The 22,404-nt window shown below is 52.3% G+C and overlaps 2 protein-coding genes across 5 annotated transcripts in view; one reads left to right on the forward strand and one right to left on the reverse strand.

The window, feature by feature from the left end:
- Window positions 1-17,893, forward strand: part of NECAB2 (N-terminal EF-hand calcium binding protein 2) — a 68,721-nt gene extending 50,828 nt beyond the window's left edge. For all 4 annotated transcript variants that reach the window (XM_030227682.2, XM_050979020.1, XM_030227683.2 and 1 more), the window contains 9 exons: window positions 2,501-2,598; window positions 12,511-12,647; window positions 15,158-15,276; window positions 15,394-15,473; window positions 15,804-15,860; window positions 15,975-16,087; window positions 16,387-16,464; window positions 16,834-16,925; window positions 17,114-17,893. In XM_030227682.2, coding sequence (XP_030083542.1) covers window positions 2,501-2,598; window positions 12,511-12,647; window positions 15,158-15,276; window positions 15,394-15,473; window positions 15,804-15,860; window positions 15,975-16,087; window positions 16,387-16,464; window positions 16,834-16,925; window positions 17,114-17,142 — 803 coding nt within the window. In that variant the 3' untranslated portion in view covers window positions 17,143-17,893. The remainder of the gene's footprint in view (window positions 1-2,500; window positions 2,599-12,510; window positions 12,648-15,157; window positions 15,277-15,393; window positions 15,474-15,803; window positions 15,861-15,974; window positions 16,088-16,386; window positions 16,465-16,833; window positions 16,926-17,113) is intronic.
- Window positions 17,894-17,922: 29 nt separating this feature from the next.
- Window positions 17,923-22,399, reverse strand: SLC38A8 (solute carrier family 38 member 8). The gene is made up of 10 exons (XM_030227681.2): window positions 22,205-22,399; window positions 21,541-21,739; window positions 21,173-21,326; window positions 20,923-21,027; window positions 20,554-20,611; window positions 20,180-20,294; window positions 19,925-20,072; window positions 19,639-19,838; window positions 19,411-19,462; window positions 17,923-18,072 (listed from the first exon to the last, which is right to left on the reverse strand). Exons 1-10 carry the CDS (start codon window positions 22,397-22,399, stop codon window positions 17,976-17,978), a joined length of 1,323 nt encoding a protein of 440 aa, XP_030083541.2. The 3' UTR covers window positions 17,923-17,975.
- Between the last annotated feature and the right edge of the window lie 5 nt (window positions 22,400-22,404).

A 22,404-nucleotide genomic window follows, 5' to 3' on the forward strand; every position in this document is an offset into this window, starting at 1 on the left:
CAACACAAATGGGGTCAGAGCTAAGAAAAGCACATGGACCCTGTTCAATAACAAGCTGCAGTTTAATTTCTGGAGGTGTTGTGGCTTCCAGCTTTGCTCTGGAGTTCAATATACCCATCTCCCTCTGCAAGACCTGTAACATGTTTCTCCCCAGGCCAGCCTTCCTGTTTCCGAGCAGGCTGCCTCAGGGTGCACTACCTCTGCTGTACCTCCCACAGCTTCCCAAAATTAAAAGCTGAACAGAAAATCTGTGATAATATTTTGTCCCACACCTTGACCAGAGAGGGAATGTTTCCAGATGGGATTTCTGAAGGGCTTTGCTTCATTAGGAGGTGACTCAAACTGCTCACTCAGGTGTATTTTTCTATGGATGCTTGATATTGGGAAGTGTTTCCTGCACACCAGCTTTTTGGGAGATGGACAGAGAGGTGTGTGGTCTTGCTGAGAGGCCACATCTATCTCTATCATCCATCTCTTCTCCTCCCCTCCTGTGCCAGGATGCAGAAGAACATATGAAGCCACCTCAGGTCTTCACCCTTTACCTTCATCACTTTGCAGCTAATTCCAGCCTTTGGAAGTCTGGCTGGGAGTGGGTTGTGCAGACAGAGATGGGATTACTGGGTGCCTGTGCCAGCACCAGGCAGTCACTCCTTATTCCTAAAACCTTAAAGACTTCTCTGCCCATGGGTGTGCCTGCACCAGGACATTGTCCAGAGTTTCTCTCCTCCTGGTGTACTCAAGCCCTGCCCACACCATTTTGAGCATCCAAGCTGGCAGCAAAAGCAGCAACATTTCCCCTTTCCACTGGTTATTCCCGCTTGTCCTTGCTTTGGTAGGCAAAAAACAAAGACTTCCATAAAATCCTTTTGGTTTGCTGGGGATATGAAGGGCTTGTTCCCATCCCTCCATTCCTACTGCACTAGGTCTCCCTGCCAGCTGACCCAAGAAATCAAACCCCCACAGCTCTGGGGTAACAGTGGCATTGCTTTACCCCTCACAGCTTTCTCCATCACTTTGATAAAATCAGGAAATTGCATGGCTGTCACCCAGTGTGATCCCATCTCGCTGCCTCTCCCAGGGGTGAAGCTGCCAGGAGAGAAAGGAGATAAACCCATCACCTCCTGGGAAAGCCAGGGGAAGACAGAGAAAGGATTGATCAGCACAAGCTCCTGCCTAGATCTGTTATCTGCTGAATACCTGCCCTTGCCTGTGATTTATTTGCTTGCTTCTCCTCTAAGTATTAAACATAAACCCTCAGTTTGTCTAAATGGGAGCTGTTGTGTCTCTCTTGAAATGGCCTGTGTGTTATAAAATGTTGAGAGTGTCTTAAAAGTTATTTCTTGAGCCCTGCAGCTTCACATGAATAAATAATGCTAAAGCAGCAGAGCTGAATACTTTGTTAAAGTCAGCTCTGCTCTCCTCTCATGTGCTCCTTGGTCATCTCAAGGGCTGTGCTGTGCCCACAACGCATTCCTCCTGAAATGGATGGGCCCAGCTTTTTATTTCAGGACTTAGAAAAAGCCTTTACCTGTCAGATCTGCTCAATTTTTCTTTTCCAAGTAGGAAGGAAAAACCAAACAAGCACGGTGCAATGAGAGTAAGCTGTTCTTATCGTGGAACAGCTGCTGTCAGTCATGCTGTGACATTCCGGTTCTGCCAAAATCTTCTTCCCTTTGGAAATGTTCTCAGGCTGTAAATAGCTATAGGCACTTCTAATTAAGCCAAGAAAACCTAATTAGTGGGATTGTTTCCTGAAGTTTATGTCTTGCTGCACTTCACAGAGATGTCACCTCAGTGTGAAGCTCCCTGTCCTAGGCTGAGGAGCAGCACTGGTGGCTTTTAAGGAGCAGCTTTTTGCTGTACTCTGTGTCAGTCACCAGAAAAGGGAAAGGACAAGGATGGCACAGAGGATGTGTGGCTCCTTCTGTGGAGAACATGTGATTTTGGGCCCAGCTTGCAGCTCTCTTCCTTTCAAGGCAAATTTTACTCTCAAAAGCTTGTTCAACCTAAACCTTGTGATTGTGGGCTGAGGTGTAAATGTGATAGGAATGTAGGGAAAGATGTAAGGCCAATCTCAGCTCATATAAACTGGGGTGAATTGGAAGGTATTTGGATGCTTTGAGTGGCAAAGAATGTTAAGGGAATGGAAAGGATTTCTTTTGAGACCCCTTCCTCCGTGCTAGCAGTAGGAGGGAGAGAGACCATAAAAAGTCAAATGCAGAAGTAGGCATAGAATAAAGAACCTGATGAGTTATTTTCAATGAGAGCTACTGGGTCTTACATCTCCTTCTTGCAGTGGTCCCAAACTCCATGGGAATCACACCACTTCCCATCCCTGAAGGACAAAGTCTGACTTTGGCTGAGGATAGATATAGAGTATAAAAATACCCCTAGAGCCATCCTCTCAGGTTTATGTTACCACCAATAATAGATCTTGCTGTGCCAAGTTGGCTCAAGTTACATTAACATGTTCCCATCGTGCTTCTCTTGGTTTTCCCAGACTATTTTGCTGACCATATGGGAGACTATGAGGATGTTTTGGCCTCCCTGGAGATGCTGAACCTCTCCATCCTGAAGGCCATGGACTACACCAAACGGGTGAGTGCTCCTTCCTGCACCTCACATTTCTCACTCAGAGTGAGTGGTGCAAAAGTTGCATTAACAAAGCACAGAGATCTGAAAGGTCCTCATCCTCTTCAGCACTGCTCTGCAGACAACACAGCCTCTGGGTCTCTCAGGTGGGATTTGGAATGCATGAGTTGTTGTTAGCATCACTGAGAGGGCTTTTGGAAACTTCATATTATAGAGCTGCCTTGAGATCCAGCTTCCCCCTTGGAGGGCAACCTGCTTTGCAGACACAGTTGCCATGTGTGAAGCTGCTGTATTAGAAACTAGAGGGCTGTGTGTTTGAAGGACTGCAGAGGAATCATGCAAGCACTACAACCAAGACATAATGACCTGGTTTATATGTGCAAAAAAAATCCATCATGTGATAGTGATGCTGGACTGTTATAGACAGTGACATTGATCAAGAAGTATATTGAAGTTCATTTATTAATGCCTATGAAGTCTGAGCAGATATACCACATAAACATCCCTGCTGAGAGGTGCACCACTCATTTGTTGTCTTACCAGGCTGAGAGAAGTGTTTATAGAGTTTTAGTTCCTTTGAAATTATTTTCCTGTCCTTCCACACCACTTAGTAGTGCAACTGGGCTGTATCAGTGATATTTATTGCCTCAGGATAATCAATCCCTTCTCCCACTTCCACCTTCAACCACATTTGCATTGTTGCTTTGTGCCACAAAGGATAAAAAGCAGTTTTCCTCTTCACTGTTGAGCAGCAAGGTAGTACACTGAGGGCCAAGCCAAGGAGGAAGGTGTAGCTTTTCCCAAGCAGTTGGAAGTACTTCCCAGTCCAACTAGAGCCCTCATGCAAGCAATCCACATGGAAATCTCCCTTCCATCTATCTTTGAAGTTAAAAGAGAAACTCAAATTACTCCACATTAAAGAAGTGGCAATGATAAGAAGTTTTTGGAATGGGAAATGGCAAATTTGTCTCCCCTCTTGCTGCTGAATAAAGAACTTGATTTCCTTGCTTGATCAAAATTCATCCATTTTCATTTTTATGAGGAAGGCAGCATGGAAAGTGAAGGCACATATTTAACATGTTGATGTCCTGCCATTATAAATTAAAGGCAAAAGTCTTTGGCCAAGCACTGATCTGTCTGAAGTGTTAGTGATTTTTTATCAACATTATGAAAGAGTTAAAAAAATCAGGACAACACAAATTTTTTATGATTCAGTTTCTGTGTCTGTTCATGTCTAATTTATATTATAAATTATTAGCAATTTTCATGACCATCAGGTTTGCCAACTATGTATTTTAAATAAATGTTAACGTGCTAGTAGAGATCTTAGTAATTCATTCCAGCTTGCTGTTCGTGATGCCTTCCACCACTGCTTTTCCAGTGTGATGTCAATATACATGACTAACTCTTCCTAATGCTTTGCAAGAGGAAGATGGTCTATTCCCTGCTTATAAATCAGGCATCTAAGCATTTGGGTATTACCTTGGATGAGACTTCTGCAGCAGAAGCAGGATGGTTATTCATAAGAAGAACACCTTTCTCCCTCCTCAATTCAGCAAATTGTGGCAGGATTCACCTGCCTTAATTGCAGCAGGTCAAGGTTATTTACCTAAACCTGAGCTGGTCACCTCCATCATTTTGGGGAGAGGAGCAGGGAGATCTGGAGCACTGGAGGCACCTTCCTGCTGTGACACCGAAGGATCACAACACCTCACCTCAAATGCAGAGTTTCCCAAGCCAGGTGAGGGAGTGCTGCCTCAGCATCCTCCCATCCCCTCATTTCATCAGCCCCTGAGGTGTGCTGCTCTTCACTGCCTGGCAGATTTTTGGCAAGAGAGCAAGCAGAGCAAGACTCCATCACAGAGAGGAGCTGGCAAAGAAGTATTTAATGAAAAACACTGTTCCCCACTGTGATTTTGTGAACAAAGTGGTACAAACCTCATCAATGAATTATTCAAAGGCAGGCACTTTGTTCATGTAAAGAAGGAGGGAAAAAAAAAACAACAGAAAGGAAGCTGTTGTGGGTGGTAGAGAAACCTGTCTGCAGTGTTCAAACAGGATACATTTGTTTTGGAGGGAATTTAAAACTCATCAAGTTCCACCACTCTGCCATGGGCAGGGACACCTTCCACTAGACCAGTGGAGCACAAAGCCCCATCCAGCCTGGCCCTGGGCACTTTCAGGGATGGGGTAGTTTCCTTCTGCTCCATCTTCTCCCCATGTGATGCTGTAACCAAGGGTCCCATGCTGATGGTGTAGCAGGATGTTTAAAAGATTTAGTGGATATTTTTAGAAACACTGGAAGAGGTGAAAGGTGACCAAAGCAGCAGGTTTTTGGTAGAGTTAGGTCTGGTTTTATGCTCCCTCATGCTCAAGCCTTTGCTGTCCCTACCCTTTTTCTTGTGGCCAGATCTGCAAAGGGCTGGGTGATGATGCTGAACATTGTGAGTTATGAGCAAACTGCTTTGCTTGTGAGCTGCTCCTGCTTCTCCATAATAAAATACACATTTCCTAAGCTGGAGAAAACTATTGGTAATTCAGGAGCATTCCTATTCCCTCCTTTTCAAACAATGTATTTGGGGCAAGCAATAAATGAAGCCTCACCTTTTTCTATGTTGTTTTTTTGAGAGGTGCCAGATGACAAGAGGTCATGGAGAACCATGGTATTTAATTGCTGTTTATATTTCTCACCTTAAAAGACAACTGATTATTTCTTGCTTTATAAAAAGAGAAAGCAGCAATTATCCCGTGCTGGAGGAGCCCATAAAGTATCAGCAGTAATTAGATTCAGTAGTGGAAGGTCTCACACAGCAAAACAAAATCTGTCATTGTAATTATTTTCCAATACAGTGATGCCCGTGCTGCATTGAAATCACTGCCGGTGACAATTGGAAATGCAAAGCTAAATTGGAGAGAAAGGAAATGAACTTTGGGGTTCTAAATAAAGCTGACAGCAGGAGATGTTCCTATATAACTCTCTTGTACTGTTGTGTAGTGCAGTCAGCAAAGACCAGAGCCAACATGACGGGAAAGGAGGTGGATTGTGCCAGGGTCAGGCGGTGTGAGGGGTGTGGTGGGAGCTGGGAGAGCACAGCCAGGGTGGTGCTGTCCCTGCCCCTGGGTCACTGAGTCCCCTGCCTTAGGGGACAGGGCCCACCCAATGCTTCCACCACCCCTGTCAGCTCTGGGGGTGACAGTGCAAGTGCCTGGGCATGGCTCACCCTCACCCAGACACCCCAGGAAATGTGACTTAGCTTGGTAAGAAAACAGTGTGGGTTTTTGAGCCTGAAATGCTCAATTCACAGAGTTCACAGAATTCACAGAATGACCAATTATCCTTGTTCCTGTCAGGTCCAGCTTCCACTGCCAGCTGCACTGGGATTGCTCCTGCTTCCAGTTTCTGCCAGATAAGCATTTTGCAGGGCTGACCATGGAAGCATCAGCAAGGCTGACCTTAAGTGGGGAGGCAAACTTTATAAGCAAGCTGCAAAGAATCCAAAAAAATGCTGAGTGATGAACATTTTCAAGGATGAAGCAGCTCAGATTTAAAGTCAAATCATTTCATCCTGGGATGCTCCTGCTGGGCAGCAGACAGGTCCAAGAAGCACTGGTGACTGACCTTGGTGCTTGCTCTGTCCCAGATGGAAGGAGAGTGCTTGGAAAGCAAAATTACCCAAAATTGCAGCTGAAATTGCAACTGCCCATGCACGTGCCAGAATGAGACTGGCTGCAAGGAAGAGTAGGGTACAGCAGGAAGGGTTTATGGAGCAGCCCTGAGAATCTGGGGGTGGCCCTGGACCAGCTGCTGCTTGGTGTTCAGCATCACTTTGGTCCTGGAGAGAGAGCATAGAGATGTGAAAGACAGTGTTTTACTCCTTGCTTGCTCACTGACAGTCTCTCAGTTCTCTCATTTAATGGACCTGGAGAGGAAATATGACCAGGTGGTGACACAACACACACCCCCTGAGAGCCTTCTCCTGTCAGAGTGCCAAGCACCATATGTGTCACTGTACCCAAAGCAGCTGCAAATGCATTTCCCCCTTAAAATTCATTATTTAGATGTGAGAATATGTAAATCATAAAAAACTGAGTGCACTGACCTTCAAGACCAGCTGCTGTTGCTCCAGTAGCAGTAGGGAGCCCAGAGGTATCTACATGCAGGTGAATAGGTTTGCATGCTATTTGTGAGTTAAATTGTTCCTGCAGCAATCCACCCTTCTTGTCTCTGCCTTTTGAGATGCAATTGCAGTGAACAGGAGATGCTGGGCTCCTGGGGCTTGTGGAGGTGCTGCAGCAGATGTCCTCTCCCTGCTGCTGGTGGCAGGCTGACCATGGGTCTCCCCCAGTTTTCAGCCCCCAGCAGCAAACTGCAAACTGCACTTGTTTGAACAGCTCAGTTACAGCCCCAGAGCAAGAACCATCTGCCAGCAGTCTTGGATGCTAAAAATGGGGGATGATATTTTTTGTTTTACAGCACAGCCCAGATCAGCAATATAAAGTGCTCTTATTTGCATTCTTACCTGCCACACTTATGCTTGCCAAAAGCGATATTGCTCTTTTTTGAATGATGACACCTTGAGATAAAATAGTCACTAGAAATAATCCTCAAAAAGAACATTTTCCTCCCATCCTCCAGCTAACCCTTTATCTCAGCCTTTCATTTAACTTGAGCAGGTTTTCTCCTGCCCTGCTGAATGGACCTGCTGCTCACACTGAGGATGTCAGGTTCCTGGGGCAGGGCAGTGCTGTGCCAGGGGATGGACCCATGGCAGGTGGAACAGCAGTACAGTGCTGGCAGTTCTGGGTTGTGCCCAGACCAGAAAACCTGAGCTGCTCAAGGCTCCTCACAGACCTTTTCTGGCCTTGCCTCAAGGTGGTTAAATGAACCTGAAGACTTCTGGTCTGGGTTTGAAGGCCATGGGGTGCCACTGCAGTGCAGCACAGCCAGGTCTGAAACACTCCTAAGATGCAGTTAAAGATGTAATCATGGTGCATGGCTGTGGCTGAAAAAAGAAAAGCATGGTGATAGGTCAGTGAAATGGTAAAGGATGAGTCAACTCTCCATGTGTTTTGAATGATACATTTCTGAGCAATATCTGTGTCAATTTCTATAGCAAAAAACAGATTATGATCTCCAGAAAAGTTATGGAACTTTCCATAGTAGATATATAGTTGGATAGTTGAAGAACAATATGAAAGAAAAGGAGGTGCTCATTTAGCTTCTCAGAAATATTTCTGCAACTCTTCTCTGAAGCTGATTTAAGATAATATTGCACCACAAATTAAAACAAAATGTGTTGCTTCAGTTCTGAAAGAACTGAATTTTTCCCAACTTTTCTGTTCAGACTCCAGACCAGAAAGCTGCTTCTCCATGCGATGCCATCCGGAGTGATTCTCCTGCCAGCTCAGCAGGGCTGTGCAGGGGATCCACCTGGGCTGCCAGACTGTGGGGAGCAGGGACTGGCAGGGAGATGAATCTTTAGGTCTCTCTTGGAACTTATTTTTAGATTAAGATCCTCTTTCACTGCTCTTCTGCTTGTCTGTTGCTGCAAAGATCATGTCCCTCTATTCTCACTGAAAAGGAAGAGCATCTTCTCTGAAGGTCTTGCTCGTGCTGTCCTGGCTCCAGCTCTCATGGCCCTCCTGTAGGACATGGTTTTCCTCCTCTTCCCTCTCATTTTAGGTCTGTTGCTCCTGGGATTTAGGTAAATTGTATGGTGAAGGTGTCAGTGCTGTTGTCTTGCCAAAGAGTTTGAGAGCAGCTTTGAAGGGAGGAAGCAAGTCAAAGCATGAGCATGTGGCACAGCCAGGCTGAGCCTTGAGCAGCCTTGAGCTACATCTGCAGGGTCCTTTGAGTAGGTCCTGTTTGGAAAACAAAATCTGCACTTTCCTTGGAAAACTGAAATAAAATATTGATCAAATTGTTGCCTTGTGGGTACTAAATACAGCTAATTAGGAGCATGTGTGAAGCAAAAGGCTGATTTCTAGGGAGGATGCTGAGCAGTAGGAGGCCACACTTCCAAGCCTGTTCCAAGCCTGCTGGGTGAGGGTGCAAAGGGGCCAGAAGCCTCTGGATCCACAGGTGAGCCTGGGGAAGTGCAGCAGAGCCTGTGTGTGGGCCAGCAGACTCACACAAACAAACCTGCAGACAAACCTACGCTTCACACCCCTGTGGCTGCACCAGAAATGATGGATTCCAGGGCAGCAGGGAGGTTCTCTGATAGTGAGAATAGAGAAGTCCTTTGATAAATTCCTGCTTGGGAATTGTCAATGCCAGGAAACCTTCAGGACCAGACAAGGTAAGCATGAGATAAGAGTCCAACATTGAGATTTGCAGGAGGAGGATTTTATAGCCAAAAACTTTTCCAATCCATATGATGCTGTTGTCATTTTTTAAATCTGAACAGGTGTCTCATTTGGTTTTTTAGAGCTGTTTCGGGAAGGCTGAGGGTCTTTCATATGGTAATGCTTTCATTTATCAACTATTTAAATGCCTGTTCTCTTCAGGTTTCTCCTACTGATTATGTGCCAGGCAATCAGTTTTGGGTCTCTGCTTTGGAAGGGATTTAAAAGTCGGGGGGAGGGAGAGGAGAAAGAGGCAGGTCTGAGTGTTATTTTAATTATAAGAAAATATCTCTTGGAAGCAAACAGGCAATTATGAGCAACGAATTTCAATCAGCCACTCAGAGATTACAGTGCAACACATGCCTGGTGTTTAAAGGGCTGGGTGGGTGGAAGATAACCTCCCCATCATCCTGAGGTGAGGCTTGATGGGTGTTATATGGCATGGCAATAGGTTTGTTGTCGGGTTTTGCTTTTTTAACTGGAGGAAAAGTGTGGGTGAAACAGAGTTGCCTTTGGTTTCCAACTGAAAAGCCTTCTCATTTCAGCAGCATCGCTCTGTGGGTGTGCTTGGACTGTGGTTATTAACAGTTGGAGAAGTCACCAGTGTCCCCAGGCGTGGTAATTGCCAGCCAATTTGGCCAATCTTGCTGGAAGCCAGCCCTGGGAAGCCTTGTTGGTCAGGTTTTAACCCTGTGAGGCAAAGGGAAGATGTGGGGAGGTCACAGTGGGTCTCCAAGTTCGTGGGTGGTGCAAAATAATCTATATTTTACATCCTGTAGTCTTAATGAGCTGAATAGTGACCTTTTAAAATACCAGCAAAGAAGCTTTGAATGCTAAACAACATTAAAACTCACTCTCATTCCCCAATCTTTGCTCCCCACAAGGACATGGCCATGAGAGCCCATTTCTAAGCATCCATTTGCAGTGTCTGGTGAAACTTGGCACTGGTTAGCAAATCCAAGCACTGAACAGCGTCAAAATCCCAGTTATGCTTTGCACAAGTAACACATCCCAGGGGTGTTTTCATTAATCTGTGCCAGAATTTGGGGGATTTTGGGTGGGTTCCTGTGGAAATCAAAAGCTGGAAGAGCTGTGGTGGGGCTTTAAGCAGACTGTGCCCCTATGTTGGCTGCCAGTGTGTGTGGGAAGGTGCCTTACAGACACATGAAAAGCCTGTGGAGGAGGATGTGGAGATGTGGAGGAGGAGGGTGGATTTGGGGTTTGGACCTCAGCCAGCTGACCAGAGACCCAACCCCATTATTTCCTCAATAATACACGCTGTCCTTTCCCCACTCCTCTCTCAGTTTTGAATGTCTCTGTTTCGTTTCCGTCTTTGTCAGATCATGAGATTTCTGAGGCTCTCCTGAGAGCCATCAACACAGAAATCTCAAGGCCATCCTTTCAATGCTGTTTTCACACTTGCTGCTCATTGCAAACACTCATGCCCCCCTGTTTGCTGCAGCAGAGGTCAAGGCCAGACAGTTCAGCAAAGAGCTTGTCTGGAAATGATGGATGGGAAAGAGCGGCCTTGGAGACGTGCAAGAGTTTCTGGCACAAAGCAGCTTCATTGAGCAGCAATTACTACATGATCTCCATAAATATTTTAACTTCTCAAGCTAAGCAAGGAGGAAATAACTCTTCAGGGTGGAATTAATAAGACTAAATATCATTAAATCTCACTAGGATAGTCTGACAAATGTTTTAGTAAGACAATGGGAAGGATCCCTTTATAACTGGTCTTTTTAATGGCTTGTTTTTGCAGCCCTGAAGAAGGCATGTGCTAGAGGAGGACCTGAGGGATTGCTGAAAAAACCTCTAAGCATGTGCATTTCTGATTCAGATCCTGATAGCAAATCTCACAGCTGGACTGGCAAATGGCCAGTTAGTTAAGCGGGAGAAAAAAAAATTCCTGTTATTTTGATTTTATATCTATTTGGCTTACTGGCCTGTCAAAAAGCATCCGATCTTCACAAACACCCCAGTTTTCTCTGCACTGGCTGGAATAGCTTTGTACCCAACCATCCATCTATCCAATCTGTATGTAGGGAGTTCAACTGATTTAAATGAATGTGGGAATCACCTGTTTGATTTTTCCTAAATCTGAACCAAGATTATAGGCTGTGGGTAGGTAATAAAAAATCCACCATTTAACTGCACATCCTCTCACAGCTTCAGCATCACCATCACCTCGTTGTGCACCACCCTCTCCTGAGGATCACCGTGTGGTGCATTTCCCCCAGAAACACGGTGTCTGTGAGAAGGTTTTGTTGTGTCAGGCAGAAGTCATTAACTGCTGCTAATTGGATGCTCAAGAAGCCATCAAGAAACTAATGCTTCCATACCAAACCAGGCTGAGGAATCAGCTCTGTGATCAGTTTCCCCAAAGGGTTTATTCCATCAGTTCATTCTTCTTTTATGATTTAATACAGGAGATAAAGGCGGGGATAAAGGCCCTCTGGGTTCTCGCAGAGCTGCTCCAGTTGCCATGGAAATAACCCTTGTTAATAGTTTCACCATAAAACAGGAATAATTTGCTTTGGGGAGCTTGGGGTGCTCATGCTGTGCTGCTGCATGCTCAGATAACCAGCCATGCTGGGACCACTCCAGTCCCATGAGTGTGGTCATTGCTGATGGAATGCAGGGAGCCAGGAGCATCCCTCCCTGTCTCATGGCTCCAAAAATTCAGTAATTCCTCTCAGAGGAGTCCCATGCTGGGAGATGTGAGCACACAGGGACTGACTGCCCAGCAGGGTTTTGCCTGGACAGTGTGCTGTCCCAGCAGGCACTGATGGGTGGGAAAGAGTCTGGGAAAAAGTGGTGCTGTTGAGCCTGGGTTTCAGGGAGCCTTTTTTTCACTGCAAATGTTTTCAGCTCTGGTGCTGAGTGCTGGTGAGGTCAGTGGCCACTGAGCTGGCCTTGGTCTGCTTGGGTGGTGTTGAACTGGGAGTGGTGTTGAACCAGTGCTGGATTGGTTGGGTCAATGTTGGACAGTGCCAGTGTCCCACCTCTGTTGGTGACTGTCAGGAGGTGCAGGAGCAGGGCTGTGCCATGGGCAGGGCTCAGCAAGGCTGTGCTGGGAAAGATGCCCTGGGTCCTTCGTGCTGATCAGTTATTCTATTAAAATATTTTTAGATGTTCTTTGTCTTGAAAAAGTTTGTATTACCTGGGAGCTTCTGTCAGTCAAACAGCACACTGAGCCCTGTGAATCATCTCAAACCCCTTTAACTTGAGTGCTGGGTTGGTCATACTGTTGTGGATTAGGGCACTGTATAATGGGCTGAACTCTCTGAGCAGGGATCTCCAAAGCACAGGACACACTTTTCATACCTGCACACACTGGCTGCAAGGGAACAGTAAAGTAATTTAAGATCATGCTAAACAGAGCAACTACGGGCTTTGGGTAACATCTCTTTACATCATGGGGATGTGGGAGGGGACCAGGGAGGGCTGCTGGCCACGTGCTGCACTGGCTGGGGATCCTGGTGGTGCTGCAGGTGCTGCCCTGGCTGAGGACCCTGGTGGAGCTGCAGGTGCTGCCCTGGTGCTCACCGTGCTCCCCGTGTGCCTCTGCAGGTGTACGAGAGCGGCAGCAACGTGGACCAGTTCGTGACGCGCTTCCTGCTGAAGGAGACGGCAAACCAGACCCAGTCACTGCTGAGCTCTGTGGAGAGTGCTGTGGATGCCATCGACGAGCAAACCAACCCCACCAGGTCTGCTGCACTCCTGCCCTCCTCTGCTGCAGGAGGGTGGAAGGGGAGGAGGAGGATGCTTTTCTGGGGTGAGGGAAACACAGCAGACATTATGCAGCGGCAAAGGGGAGCTGGGCCTATGCCTCCCTTCCCGGCTTCCTGAACTGCAGGGGCTTTTCTCCACCACTCTGTGCAGCCCTCTCCCTTGCTGTCCTGCAGTCCCCAGGGTCACCCTTAACAAGAGAACTGTGTGTGGGGATGCAAACCAGGGGCAGCTCCTGGCACCGGGCTGGGCAGCGCTGGGTGCACGGGGCTGCAGCTCTGAGCAAACCACCGCTCCCACGCAGGGCAAAACACGGGCACCTGCCTGAGCTGAGGTGGGGACAGCCCTCAGGGGCAGATTCCCATGCCAGGGATGCTGCCTCTCCTGCCAGAGCACTCAGCAGGTGTAACCATCCAGAGGGAAAAGGCACTTGTGCACTGAGGACAGGCAGTGCTGTTCCCCGGTCTCATGAGGGGCTGTCCCCATGCCAGCAGCCCAGCACACGCCACTGAGCTTGGGCAGCACACAGGAGACCGTCTCAAGATTTCCTGAGTGCTGCCAGGGCTAGGCTATAAGGAGTTGCTAGCAGCAGAGGCAGAAGCTCAGCATAGCACCCTCAGTGTCAGTGTCACACAGCTCCCCAGAGTGCCACCGTCACCAGCTCTAACCAGGACAGGTTGCCACGGAAACCTGTCAGACCAACCCTTCTCCTGCTGTTCCTTCAAACCAGGAGGCCTTGGAATGCTTGCATGGGAATGTTTTGGCTTCCCAAAGCCATAGGCAGGCAGAGGGGCACGTGGAGAGTGAAAATCCCAGCTCCCGCCTAAGACAGACTGTGGAACACAGCAAGACCTGGGCAGCTCTGCCACCATTTCACCAGCTTTTCCAGCAGGAATGCTGTGGGTTTCATCATCTCACATCCCTTTCTTCTCTTTTTGTGGCAAACCTTGTACAAAAAGAAGTAGGAGCTCCTGCAAAACAATGAAGAGGAAACAAACCCAACATCAGGCAGAGCAATTAGAGCCCATGAAAGACTTTGCTGGCTTTTATTTGCTGATGTGTGGGCCCAGATCATAATGGGAAGTATTGTAGTTGTTTTCTCATGAAGATAATAGCTAAAAAGAAAAACAAATCCCACAAAAAAATTATCTTCTGCATCCGCATGAAGACAAAGAGATGGCCTAAAAAGCACGAAAATAAAGGGCTGTAGAACAAAGTTCAAAGGCAGAGGTCCAAGATGGAGACACCTCATTAAATTCTGATTAAAATAAATCTCTCTCTGTTTTTGCCTAATTTCCTGTCTATTGACAGGGGATAATCCAGGACCAGCAGTGATTTAATTGCACAGCCTGTAGCAAAGGGATGTTACTGCACCCTTTATTGTTGTTCCTGCTTCCTTATCTTGGAGATGTTGTTTGGGACCTGCACACTGTGTCCCTGTGTATATGGTGGAGCCTACACTGGCTGATTTACAAGGTAGCTGGGGAAAGAGAGCCCAGCAATTGTGCTTAGGAGGAGCCAGGTGCCAGGGGAGGGACAGGAGGGGAGGGAGAGGCTGGCTGGTGTGGTGCCCATTGGCTCCAGGGCCCTCAGCATGTTGTCTCCAGCTGGGAGCTGCTTGACTAGCAAAAGATGCCAAGAGGAGCCAGGGCTCCCAGGCATCTTGGTCAGCAGTCAGCTGGCACAAGGAAGGAAACAAGGAAACACTGGAAATCCTTTGAGCTGCTCAGCCTCTCCCTCTGTGACACAGGCTTCCTGTTGGTGGAGAAGAAAGTAGAGGGTCGTTCTTCCCCAAACCCATTCCCATCTCACTCACATGGATGGCAGCTGAAAGCCCTTGTGAGGAGAGCAGATGTCTCATTCTCTCTGGCTGGCAAATAAACGAGGTCTTGGGAGGACCACCACTGGTGCTGGATTGTGATTATGGATACTCCATCTGTGGAAGTGTTCCAGGACAGTTGTTTGGATCTTTGAGTAACCTCCAGGCCACATGCGCTTTGTAGACCCAGACAAAGAAAGCATGCTGGAAGAAATGCTACAGTGGATGTTTCCATTCCCCAGGAGAACTGCAGCTGCAGTCTGTTAGTGGGATACACAGCCTCTGCTCATGGGCAGTCTGGCTGGCAGCAACTTTTCCTGAAAGCTATGAAAGCCATTGGACTGCAAAACCATCCCCAGTAAGGTGCAGGTGGCTGGGCACAGGGGCCTGAATGCCCCATGTTGCAGGTGTCTGTCTAGGACAGAAAAAGGCCCTGAAGGCTGCTGGTGGTGCTGGGAGGGCTATGCTGTTCCATAAGCAGGAAAGAAAAGTGATGGCTGCTGGGAGCAGCCCACTGACATTCCTTTTTCTGACCCCCTCCAAGGGGTCTGGCATCATGGGCAGAGCTGCCAGAAAGGAAGCTCCAGTGCTGGCTCCCCAGGCTGGCTCATGCCACTCTGTGAGTGCCAGCTCTGCTGTCCTGACACTCTGTGTGCTCTCTGGTTGCAGACACTACTCCAGCAAGGATGGTCATGGCCCGAGTGACACCTGGTATGACAAGCCTGTGCCCAGCTACTCTCCCAGCACCTGGATGGTCCCCAGGGAGCAAGGAAAGCACTTCCAAGCTGGTAAGTGCTGCCTGCCTGGGGTGGCTTGGAGCACTCAAGTCCCAGCAGCAGCACAGGGCTCTCGGGGCATGCCTGCAGGTGCCCCTCACTCCATCAGTGTCTCCTGGCTCTGTGCAGGTTCCCCTGACACCAAGGCAGAGGGGCTGGAGGGGCAGATCAACAGGCTGGCCAAGCTGATTGGCAAGCTGGAGGACAAGGTAAGGGCCAGCGTTTCCCTGTGTGGGGCTGTCCTGCCATCCCAGGGACAGTTCAGGGACCTTGCCCCAGCTGTTCCGAGGCAGGGATGAGGATTTGGTGTTGGGGATGTTGGCTGCAGTGGTAGCAGACGGAACTTTTGTGAAGGGTCCTGACTGGAGGTGCAAGCGGCTCTTGGAGCCCATTCCCTGTGGAGAAGGGGGCACTTCTCACAGTCATTGGTATTTGCACAGTCATTGCAAATGGTGGGGACAGAAACCCACCAAGCAGGGAGGGACATGCAGCCTCAGGCAATCTGCCACCCCCTCTGCTGCTTGTTGCCCTTTTCCCAGACCCTGTGGTTTGACCTGCACCAGCGGCTGTCAGACAGCGAGAGCACGGCCTGCACGGTGAGTGTGCCCGACCACCACCGTGGGTGCTGGGGTGCCCCTGCAGCACAGAGCCACACTGGGGGCTCACTGTGTTTCTGTGGGTCTCACATGCTGTGTTTGGGGGCCTGGCAGTACCTGCTCCTGGTGAGGAATGAGATGACTGTGTCACACAAGCACCTGGGCGAGTTCTGCAGCTCCCTGAAGCAGTACCTGAAGAGCGTCGCCGGGGAGCGGGACTGCTTCCAGTGGGTACCATCAACAGCTGCCTGTTGGGGGCTGGGGAGATGGGGGCTTGGCGTGGGCTGGAGTGTGGACCAAGCAAAGGACTGCAAAGCAGCCAGGATTTCGGTTGTAGTCATGTTCAGCCACAACACTGCTTTTGCATGGGCTGGGGAGTGCTGGAATGGTGGGGGACTGCTACCCTTACCTAGGCTGCTGGGGCTGGGTCCCCCCTCGGTGGCCCACCCAAGAGCACACCTGTGGCTGCAGAGGGGGGAGGGATGCCCCATGTTGGGGGCTCACCCCCTCTCCCTGTTTCTGCCAGTGTCACTGCAGTGAAGCTGCCTGATGGGGTCACCTTCATCGTCTATGAGTTCTGGGAGACCGAGGAGGACTGGAAGAGGTAGGGGAGGGGATGAACAAGCCCATTTTGGGATGCTTGGGTGTGGAGGGTTGTTAGAGCAGCTGAGCCCCAAGCTCTGTCCCCTGTCTGACTGCAGGTTTGAGGAGCTGTCTATCTGTCCAAAGGGCTGTCCCTGTAAACAGGACAGAGGGGTTGGGGTGGGTCTCACTACACCTCCCAGCTGGGAGTGCCTTTGGATGTGGTAATGAGAGGGGTCAGTGTCCTGAACCAAGGCAGGGTGCTCTGCACAAGGGGAAGTGAGCTGGATTGCTGGCACCCAGCCCTGCCAGGGCCTGTGGTGCTGTGGGGGGCTGGGATGGTGCTTCTGGGGGGGCTGGGTGTCACCCACTCTCTCCCACCCGGGCACAGGCACCTGCAGAGTGCCACCTGCAAGGGCTTCCAGCACGTCAAGGTGGACACGCTCAGCCAGCCTGAGGCCATCTCCAGCGTGGCCGTGCCAGGTAGGATGGAAGCCACCCCAGAGGGTGGAGGACAGGGATCTGTGGGCAGCCAGCACCTCTCCAGTTCTTGGGGAGCAAGGGTGGGCAGGTGGCATGGTGGGAAGGACAGCACGGGCTGAGCTGGCTGGGCTGGGGGGTTCAGGGTGATGTGGGGCTGGGCAGGTGTGACCAGTGATTTTCCCCTGCAGCTGCCTGGTGCACCCTGAGCCGAGAGTGATGGTCAGTGCTGGGGGCCTGCCAGCATCTGTCCCCTCTGCGGGGCAGCCGTGCCCAGGGAAGGCGGCGGTGTGACCTGGCTGCAGTGAAGGAAACTCCCATGTGTGTGTCCCCCACCCCAGCTGTCTCCCTCAGCTCCCCACCACCTGGGGAATCTCTCCCTGATGTGGATGGTCTCAGGGGAAAGAAGGACTGCCAAGGAGGGCCTGGCAGCATTTGGGGAAGGGGACGTCCCCCAGACATAGGTGGGGGGGGGGGGGGGGCAACAGGTGCAGGCAAGCAGGCACTAGGAAGGAGGGATGGGAGTGGGAGGTGGGAGGCTGGAGCACCCCCTGAAAGCAGGGAGCAGGTTGGGTGTCTGTGCAAGTCCCCAGGGGCCACCACAGGAAGAGACTAGGGGGTTGAGGCTGTGCCTTGGGTGTGAGTGTAGGTTTGCCTGCAGAGGGGGGTTTCCCTTCTCCCTAGGTGACCCTTAGTCCTTTCCAGCTGTGGGGGCTCCCCAGGGGTTTCCTTTGCATGTGCACAGTTGCAGCTGGTGCCTTGTAGGCATGAGGGTGGCTGCCACCCCTCCTTCCTGGGGTCTGTACTTCGTCTGTGTGTCTGTCCGTCTGTGCCAATCCCACACCCACCCTGCCGTGCGTGGGGGTCCCTCAGGGTGTGTGGCACAGGACCTTTGCCAATACCCTCTCCTGTCTTTATTAGCCACTGTACAACGGGGACGGTGATGCCAAATAAAACCGCCATGGGATCCAGTGGTGTGGCTGCGCTGGGGCCTCTGTCCAGGGCAGGACGCCAGGAGGGCGCAGTGGGGTCACGATGGGGCTCTGTGGTCCCTCAGCGCAGCAGCCCCAGCACAGCCAGGGCAGCGCTCTGCCCGCAGACAAAGGCACCGCAGAGCACAGAGAGAACCCCCCAAGCGATGAGAGCAGCCCTGCAGCGACACAAGCAGAGGCTGCCGGGGTACAGCTGACCTCAGTTATGGGCCACCCCTGTACCCCAGCTCCTCTGGCTGTGCAGCTCTCTGCAGGGTCAGCCTTCTCTGCCCTGCTCCTCTGCCCTGCTCCCAGTCGATGGTGGAAGAGCCCAGCCACCCTGTCCACTGCAATGACACACAAACCTTGGTCAAAAAGCCAGCAGATGCCACCATGCGATCATTCCCAATTCTGCCTGTGCCCAGTGGCCCTGCTGACGGAGCAGAAACCCACATCCCCCCACCCCATGCTTGGGCACGGCCACTCCCACACTCCTCCAGCTCCATCCTGTCACCACATGCTTCCAGCCCTGTCCCTTCCTCGGCTCCAGCCCCAGCCCCCGAAGCCCTGGGTCTGCACCTCCCTGTTCCTTCCTGCCCGGGCACGTAGCCCACCTCGCCCCAGACCAAGCCCCTGGGCTGCAGCACTCACCCCAAACCCAGCTGATGCTCTGCTGCAGGGTCCTCAGCACCGTGCTCCTTCCCAGACTGTCCCGGGCAGGCTGGGACTGTCTGTCCCCTTTGGTCTCCATCGCTCCAGCTCATGTCGTCCCTTTTCCTCATGATGGGCTCACACTCTGGCAGGTCTCCCCAAGGAACCTCTCCAATCCTTTGCCACCCACCTGGATGCCTCTGCTAACCTTCTGCCTTGGCCCCTCTCCAGCACTTTGGCACCCTTTGGGACACCCTCACCCCTCCCCAGATGTTCATGGGTCCCCAGAGCACCCTCTTGACCAATACCCCAATGTCCTGGAGGGCCTCCACTCACCACATGACCTTCATCCTCCCTCAAACTCTGCTGCTCCCCCAGGGGCACCACAGACAATCACTTATCCCAAACTCACCAGCACTGTCAGGTCCCCCTCACATGGGTGCTGCTGTGCCCCAGCCCCTCCAGACAGGAGCAGCAATGGGGACACACTGCCCCGGCATGGCACGGAACTCTTGATGGCCTCCTGTATTGGGGCACCCTGCCCCTCTGACATGCAACTTGACCCTACCACAGTCCCCACGGGGTGCCCCAGTGCCACCAAACCCCACAGCTCTTCTGCCCCTAAAGTCACTCTGGTACCTGGGCACCTCCTTGATGTGTTGACACAGCCCTGGCATCCAGGGACATTCCCAGGCACAGCCCCAGTAGAGCGCTTCACACCCAAATTCCCCTCCTTGCAGGGTTCCCACCTTGAGCAGGCAGACCCCCAGGGGTCTGCCCTGGCCACGGCCCATGGGATACCACATCCTGACCCTGGCCCTGCCCCTTCCCTAGCGCCCACCACTGCTGAGCATGCAAACACTCACCTTTTGCGTGGCCCGAGGCTGCGGGTCCCAGTCATACACACGAGGCACAGCCCTGCTGTCAGTGCAGAAGCTCAGCCCCAACACAGCACCCCTCTCTGCATTGTCCCCCATGAGCACAGCTCTGCACCCCCAAAACGGGGCCAGGACAGGCCACTTTCCCCTGCAGCAATGCCCTTGGCACCAGTGTCCCTCCCCAAACACTTTCCTCCCTCCCGTGCCTGCTCTTGCCTGGGAAGATGAAGATGAAGAAGGCGCTGATGCCCCCGATGAGCTCGATGACTTTGCCGATGTCGGGCACAAAGAGGGCGATGCCCAGCGTGGCAGCCATCCAGGAGACCGTCAGTGCCACCCGGCTCCGCCGCTCGTGTGCCTCAGACACCGCCACAGCCCTGCGCTTCGGGGCTGCCCACATGTCCTTCACCACGGACCTGGGAGGGAGGATTGCAGGGGCTGACAGCACCCAGGGGAGCTGCACTGGCTCGGGGGACACCCAGCTTGTCACCACTCCCCTCACCTGCCCAGCAGCACCACAATGGGGTAAATGGTGACAATGGAGACACCAAAGAGCAGGCGAGCGACAATGACAATCGGGTCATTCCCTGGGTAGGACATCAGGACATCGGACGCCACGGCCTCGCCGAAGGTCAGGTAGCCATAGAGCCCTGCTGACAGGGAGGTGGGGTGGGCAGCTGTGCAGTGAGCAGGACATTCTGAGGAGGATGGATGAGCCCGGGGCAAGGAAGAGTGAAGGGTTTGGTGGTGGGGTTACCAGTGAGGGAGTAGATGAGCAGGCAAATGAGCATGGAGAGCACAGAGACGGTGACCCAGTGGGAGAAGCTCTGGTTGCGCATGCTGCTGTAGATGGCCACACATGCCTCGTGGCACTGCAAGGCAAGGGGGGGAATGGTGCTGGGACCCCATACAGGGACAGCCCCCACCCCCAGCATCCTCTCTCCCACCTATGGGTGCCCTGTCCTACTCTGCCCCATTCCCAGGTACATGTATCCTGCCCCACAGCACCTCTGGTGACAGCCACAGGTCACCTCTGCTTCAACCTTTAAGAGACAGCATCCCCATGGGATGCCATGGGGGGCTGCCAGCACTGCCCTGGCAGCTGCAGCCAGAGGGGCCAGGGTGACCTACCTGAAAGCCAAAGCAGATGGTGGGAATGACACTGAAGATGGAGGTCCAGGACGAGGACCTGTGGCATGTGGACAGGAAGCACAGAACAAAAGGCATGAGGCTCTCACGGAGAAGAAACCTTCATGCCATAAACTGTGCAGCCTGTATGGCACCCTGTGGGAATCTCTTGCCCAGTGATTCTGGGAGAAAGGGGCATTGCTGGGGTGAAAGCTGGGGCTGATAGCTACCACCCACTGTGAGTTGTCCCCAGCTCACCCCCACCACACACAGGGCCCAGTGCCATCCCTGCCCCACCTCCAGGCCTGCCCCCATGTCACTGCTCATGCCATGGAGTTCAGGGCAGGAGGGACATGGGGCTGACCCTCCTACCTGGAGGGCTGAGCCGACTCAGTCAAACGCAGACTCTCTGCTTGCAAGTAGTATTTCAGGATGACGACCAGAGTGAGGTAGCATGCAGCCAGCGTGCCCAGGATGCTGTCAGGGCATGGGAGAGCATCAGCACACAGCCAGAAGGAAGGGAGGAGGGGGGTTCCCACGGCCCCACAGGTTCCTGGGAGGTGGCAACCTGGGGTACAGGGTGCCTAGGGGTGGGCCACCACAGGGATAGCCCAGGTGGTACCTGGAGTACTTCTGGAAGCTGATCTCCCTGGGGACAGAGAGTGGGAAGATGACGAGGACACAGAGAGCTGAGAGGGTGAAGCGCTGGTCCACGTACCAGGGGGGCAGCTGAGAGACCCCACTCAGTGTCCCGTTGGGGTACACGGAGTCACACACTGTGGGGGGCAGTGGGGGGTCAGCTGCACCCTGAAAGATGGCCCAAGGAGGTCGGGAGCATCACACCATGGCAGAACTAGGGAGCCCAATGTCTTCAGAATTTCCAGGAAAACCCTGGGGGTGACCCCAGCCCATGTGGGACCACCTTCCCCTCACTCCTGAGAGCTGCCGGCCCTAAACAAGTCCCAAACACAGTGAGGGGAAACAACTCACGTTTCTCCAGCTGGTCGCCCACCACCCTGAGGAGGGCCACGGCGATCATGAAGAGGTTGAGGAGGAAGCAGACCTCACAGAGCTTCCCCACGGCCGCGCCGCACACGGCCCGCACCACGCCCTGGTAGGTGGGCTGGGCACTGAGGGCCGCGGCATAGCCCAGCACGGCCAGCCCGCTCACCAGGAACACCAGCGAGCCCTGCGGGACAAAGCCAGCAAGAAGCGCCACGCAGCCCCTCCATCACCCCCAGAGCAGGACAGGGCACAGCAGGCCCACGGCCAGGGACCAGCTTACCTGCCAGATCACCTTGTGGGCCTGGGTAACAAAGGTCAGCAAAAGCATGGAGATACAGCCTTAGTGGTACTTTGGGTTTGGATTTAGGGTTGTGGGGCATGTACGGGAGCAGACGCCCATTTACTTCGAGTTGAGCTACAAGCCAGCTACAAGTGTGGCTTCAGCTGCAGAGAGCATCCCTCAGGTGGCACCTTAACACCCACCTAAGGACGTTGCGGGGATGGGGACGGGGATGCCGCACGAAGGGGGTGCCCGCCAGCTCCCCGAGCACCAGAGCAGGTGCGTCCCTCCCTCCGCTCCCTCCCCAGACCGGCGCCCCTCGGCTCCCTCTGGGGCTGCCCCAGCCCGTCGCCCCCGAGTCGCCCTTACCAGCTCCACCAGGAGGGCGGGAACGGCCCCGCCGGCCCTGCCGAAGGCCCAGGGGAAGCTCAGCAGCCCCGCGCCCAGCGCAGACTTGAGCAGGATGAAGACGGCGCCGGCGGAGGAGAGCCCGGCCGAGGAGGGCTCGGCGGAGTGTCCCGCCGCCGGCAGCAGGGGCCGGCCCTCGCCTGCCGCCCGCTCCATCGCGG

This window comes from Serinus canaria, chromosome 11 (genome assembly GCF_022539315.1).
Source record: "Serinus canaria isolate serCan28SL12 chromosome 11, serCan2020, whole genome shotgun sequence".
Lineage (NCBI taxonomy): Eukaryota > Metazoa > Chordata > Aves > Passeriformes > Fringillidae > Serinus > Serinus canaria.

Coding starts and splice junctions, on each gene's coding strand:
- SLC38A8 (XM_030227681.2), bottom strand. CDS start 22,399: ATGGAGCGGGCGGCAGGCGAGGGCCGGCCCCTGCTGCCGGCGGCGGGA. Junction 21,740..22,204: donor CCGCCCTCCTGGTGGAGCTG/GTAAGGGCGACT, acceptor TTTGTCCCGCAG/GGCTCGCTGGTGTTCCTGGT. Junction 18,073..19,410: donor AGCCTCGGGCCACGCAAAAG/GTGAGTGTTTGC, acceptor GTGTCGCTGCAG/GGCTGCTCTCATCGCTTGGG.